The 5,080-nt window shown below is 53.2% G+C and overlaps 1 protein-coding gene across 1 annotated transcript; it reads right to left on the reverse strand.

Annotated features, from left to right (window-relative positions):
- Window positions 1-273: 273 nt before the first annotated feature.
- LOC131614246 (uncharacterized) lies at window positions 274-4,689 on the reverse strand. Its single transcript, XM_058885861.1, has 2 exons — window positions 3,764-4,689; window positions 274-541 (listed from the first exon to the last, which is right to left on the reverse strand). Exons 1-2 carry the CDS (start codon window positions 4,687-4,689, stop codon window positions 274-276), a joined length of 1,194 nt encoding a protein of 397 aa, XP_058741844.1.
- Between the last annotated feature and the right edge of the window lie 391 nt (window positions 4,690-5,080).

Below are 5,080 nucleotides of genomic sequence, written 5' to 3' on the forward strand. Positions count from 1 at the left end.
TAGAGCTCGCGCGTTTTCGCCTATACTTGGTCTGGGCAGAATTTCTTGGATAACCGATTTGTTTCCCCGTTTCTTTCTTGTGCTCGCAAGTTTGGATAGTATGTCGGCGCGCGAGTTGTGTTCTCGGAGAATATGTTCGACCTCTGCTTTGACGAATTTTTTCATCTTATCCTTGACGAGCGCAAGATATTCGGCGAGTACGTCGTTTTTGGCCTGGTAGTCGCCGCTGATGTGGGATGCGACGAGTTGGGAATCCGTGTAGATCTTGATCTCTCACGCCCCTAGGTCCTCGGCGAGTCTCAGGCCTGCGAGGAGGGCTTCGTACTCGGCCTGGTTGTTCGACGTGTTGAAAGAGAGGACCAAAGATACTTCTATGATGAGTCCTTCGTCGTTTTCCAAGATAATGCCTGCTCCGCTTTCCGAGTTGCTCGAGGCGCCATCCACGTAGATGGTCCATTTATCTTTAGTCATGTCGGGCGAGTCGGCGATAGAGGTCATCTCTGCTACGAAGTCCGCCAGCGCCTGAGCTTTTAATGCCTTCCTGCTTTCATATTGCACGTCGAATTCCGAAAGCTCGAGGGACCATCTTAGCATTCTGCCGGCCATGTTCGGTCGGCTGAGGAGTTGCTTGATGGGTTGATCCGTCCGAACGAAGATTGTGTGGGCGAGGAAGTAGTATCGTAACCTTCTGGCCGCTATTACTAGGGCCATGGCGACTTTCTCGATCTGTTGGTATCGCACCTCGGGTCCCTGTAGGGCTTTGCTGGTAAAATATACAGGTTTTTGCCCGTCTACGGTTTCTCGGATCAAAGCCGCACTGACTGCTTCGTTTGAAACGGCTAGGTAAAGGTACAGAGGCTCGTTGTCGTCGGGTCGAGAAAGGACGGGCGGTGCGGAAAGTACTTGCTTGAGGTGTGCAAGTGCTTGCTCGCACTCTTCGGACCAATCAAAGGCTGCTTCTTTGCGTAGCAGTTTAAAGAAAGGGAGGGCGTGCTGGGCGGATTTCGCGACGAAACGTGATAGCGCAGTGAGCATCCCGTTTAAGACTTAGATGGATTTTTTATTGTTAGGATTAGGGAGCTCAGAGAATGCTCGGCATTTATCCGGGTTGGCCTCTATTCCCCGTTCGGTCAGATAGAAACCGAGGAATTTTCCTGCTCGGACGCCGAAGGTGCATTTCTCTGGGTTGAAGCGCATCTTGCAGGATCTGGCCCGCTCGAATACGCGCTCGAGATGGGAGGTGTGGTCGGTGTCTCCTCGAGATTTGACGATCATATCGTCCATGTACACCTCGAGGGTGTCGCCGATCTCCCCTCGGAACACTTTGTTCATCATCCGTTGATATGTGGACCCCGCGTTTTTGAGGCCGAAGGGCATTACGTTGTAGTAGTAGTTGCCCGACTCGGTCATAAACGCCGTGTACTGCTTGTCGCTCCTCGCCATGGGGATCTGGTTGTAACCTAAATAAGCATCCATAAAAGACAATAGTTTATAGCCGGCCGAGTTGTCGACCAGTATATCAATGTTTGGTAAAGGATAGGCGTCTTTTGGACATGCCCGATTAACATCAGTATAATCAACACACATTCTCCATTTTCCATTAGATTTCTTAACAAGTACAACGTTTGAGAGCCAAGTTGAATACTTGGCCTCGGAAATAAAATTTGCCTCTAGGCGGTCTTTTACAGCTTTCTCGGCAGCCTCTGCTTTCTCGGGAGACTGCCGACGCCTACGTTGAACTACGGCTTTTGCGGCTGGATCGATGGAGAGGTGGTGGCAGGCGACCTCAGGGTCGAGTCCGGGCATTTCCGCGGCGCTCCAGGCGAACAGATCAGCATTGGCTCAAAGGCAGGCTATGAGCTGCTTCCTCGGAAGTTCTGGGATGCCCTTACCGATTTTTACTGCTTTGTCGGGGTTTTCGCCCAAGGGGACAAGCTCGAAATCTCCGTCTGGAACTGGTCGGAAGGGGTGAGGTGCCTTTGACCGCGTCTCTTCCCCAATCTTTGTTTCTTCCTCTGCAAACCGGGCATCTAGGTCGATTGAGCTGACGTTGGTTGTCTGATGCTGGTCTTCTCGAGGATGCTTGTCTTCGGCCCTTGGCTTTTTGTTGGAGCTGGTCGGCGGAGCGATCAGTTCTAATCCTTTGACGGAGGCGTCGAAGATTCTTCTGGCTACTTCAATATCGGCGTTGATGATGGCCACTCGTCCTGTCCTCGTGTAGAACTTCATCTTCAGGTGGACAGTGGAGGGTACGGCGGTTAGCTTGGCCAGAGTGGGGCGTCCGATGATGCAGTTGTACAGGGTTTTGCAGTCGATCACCAAGAATCTGGTTTTGACTTGCCTAGAGGCCTCCCCTTCCCCGAAGGTGACAATCAGCTCGACGTAACCCCATGGTTTAGTGGTAGCTCCGTTGAAACCTTGAAGGTCTGAACCCACATAGGGAGTGAGGTGCGAGTCATCCAGCTGGAGTGTCCGGAAGAGATGGGAGTACATGATGTCGACCGAGCTGCCTTCATCGACTAGGACTCGTCGAACATCGAAGTTCGCCATTCTTGCTCGGACGAGCAGAGGAATCGTGGCGTTTGGAGCTCCGCCGGGCAGTTCTTCCAGGTAGAAGGTGATTGGTTCAGATTTTCCTCGAAATTTTCGCTGTGTAGGGCCGAGGTCTGTGTTGGCGCTGAGCAGCTCATCGAACTTTCTCTTCACTGAACTGATGGTGAGGGAGCCCGGATCTCCGCCGTTGGAGACGACCATGGCGAATGGGAATTCTTCCCATTTGCTGAGTGTGGCAGACACCCCGACCGATGGTATGAAGTCTTCAGGTCGGGTGACGGACAGGGCTACTTGCAAGGGTCTGTTGTCCGGTGAGTTCCCTTCGTCAGAGTTTCTCTGGTCGTCTCTCCGGGAAGGTTCCCCTTTCTTAGTGTATCTCGAAAGGCGACCCTCCTTGATGAGTGTTTCAATGGCATCCTTGAGCTGAATGCATTCCTCGGTCAGGTGTCCATGACTCTTATGATATTTGCAGTACTTGGACTTGTCGGTTCCTGGCCTCGCGGGGTTTGATTTCGGGGGTCTGATGTTTGACTTCTTGAAGTCAGTGTTTTGGCATTCGGCCAGAATCCTTTCCCGCGAGGCGTTCAGAGGGGTGTAGTCGTTGAAGCGACCGGAAGGTCCCCGGCGTTCCTTGGTATCGAGAGACCTGTCTTCTTTCCTTTTTTCCTGTCCGCGTCTTGAGCCTGAGTGCTCGTAGTTTGAACTGCGGGCGGCATCGCTGCCCCGCGAAGCTTTCGTGGCAGCAGCCTCTCCTTCCTCGTATGCGATGAAGGCTTGAGCCTTACGAAGGAGGGCGTTCATGGAGTGGACTTTCTCAATCTTGATGGCCTTTTTGAAGTCGCTTCCGGGGAGGAGCCCTCGTTCGAGTAGGTACCTCTTCATGTAGTCTGTTGTCTGCACTTGGATAGCTTCTTTGTTGAACCTGTCGAGGTAGTCTCTCAAAGGTTCATTGGTACCTTGGATTACCGCTTCAAGATTTGCTTCCGACTTCGGTTGCCGACGAGACGCGGTGAAGTGGCTTAGGAAAAGGTCCTTCAGTTCAGTCCAGGAGTGGATGGAATCAGGGGGCAGATTCCTGTACCAGTTCATCGCGCCTTTCCTTAGCGTGGTCGGAAAGATGCGGCATTTGATGGATCCTCGGACAACGTGGTAGTCCATGACAGCTTCGATGCTCCTTATGTGATCATCGGGGTCAGTGGTCCCGTCATACTGGTCCAAGGCGGGTGGTTTTTCCATCCCTCGAGGGAGACGAACTCGCCGGATGTGCTCGGACAAGGGACTGCGGAAATCTTCTTCGTCGCTAGGTTCAGGGGAGTTTGAATGTCTGCCCCGCTTGGATTTAGTGCGTATTTTGCCCGAGACTTTGCGGTTGTCTTTTGGAGAGTGCTCGCGGATTTTCTGCACAGCTTTGGAGGGGCCTCGGTGTTCCTGCTCGGGTGAGAGACTCCTGGCTTCAGTAGTTTCAGGTTTCTGATTCTTCCGAGTCTTTCGAGGTGGAGAGCGGGAATAAGACCGCTGGCGTCGGTTTCTTCTCGAGGGGGAACGAGACCTAGACGGACTGCGCTTGCGATTTCTCCTCGGAGGAGACCGCGAAGAGGAATAGGAACGTGACCGATGGCGTCTCCGCTGGGGGGAGCGATATCGTCGCTTCCTTTCTAGGTCGTGGATGCGGTCGCCCTGCAGGCGGATGAGGCGGTTGGTTCTCTGCAGCTCCTTGAGTAGGAGGATGGCGGTTGGATCAGCGCCCTCGGGAATGTTGATTTGTTCCTCCTCGTCCGGGCTACGGCTTCTTCGTCTGTCAGAGGTGTGGGTGAACGAGGAAGCGGGTTGCCTGTCTCTGGTATCAGTTTCATTCACAATTTGGAGCTGCTCTGGTTCAGTCTGGGGACGGGTCTGCCCGTCTTCCCCGTTTTGAACTTGTCCTTCAGGATGGGTTTGTTCGACATTCTGGACTTGTTGAAGGCCGTGCACATGTTGCCTCTGGGGCTGCGAGGTCTCATGCCTCGGCCTTCTCTGTCCGGCAAGAGCACGTTGCGACCCTTCCTGCCGACGGCGATTCGTCACCTCGCGGCTGGAATCTTCAATCAGTTGTTCCAGGACGAAGGGATCAGGGCTAGGTATGTTGTTGTTGGCCATGACGATGGTGAAAGGTTATGCTTTGATCTTTGTTAAAGAAGGGGGAGCAAGTTTCCCACAGATGGTGCCACTGATCGTACCTGATCAGAGGAATCGTCAAGGCGGCAATATCTGGCTTGAAGAGCAAGATGGGGGGTACCTGCAAGGTCCTCCGATGCTTAAGTCAGTGGCTATCAGAGAATGAGGTTTAGAGTGAAGAATAGAATACCTGACCCTCTAGTGAAAGAGGGTATTTATAGCCCCCAGCGCTGGGCCAAGGTTCCCTAATTGGGCCAGATCCAATTGGAGGCCCACGTGCTAGGGAACTGCCAGAACGTCCCGTGCTAGGGCTTAGTCAGCAGGAGACTCATGTTCTGGATGCACATAGCGTAGGGTTCGGAGATGGTTGACC

The sequence above is a fragment of the Vicia villosa genome, linkage group LG6 (assembly GCF_029867415.1).
Source record: "Vicia villosa cultivar HV-30 ecotype Madison, WI linkage group LG6, Vvil1.0, whole genome shotgun sequence".
Lineage (NCBI taxonomy): Eukaryota > Viridiplantae > Streptophyta > Magnoliopsida > Fabales > Fabaceae > Vicia > Vicia villosa.

Bases quoted from the DNA above. Each gene is read 5' to 3' on its own strand.
- LOC131614246 (XM_058885861.1), bottom strand. From the start codon at position 4,689: ATGGCCAACAACAACATACCTAGCCCTGATCCCTTCGTCCTGGAACAA. The intron at 542-3,763 runs GTATGACGGGAC...ATATGAAAGCAG, and splicing joins AAACCACCCGCCTTGGACCA to GAAGGCATTAAAAGCTCAGG.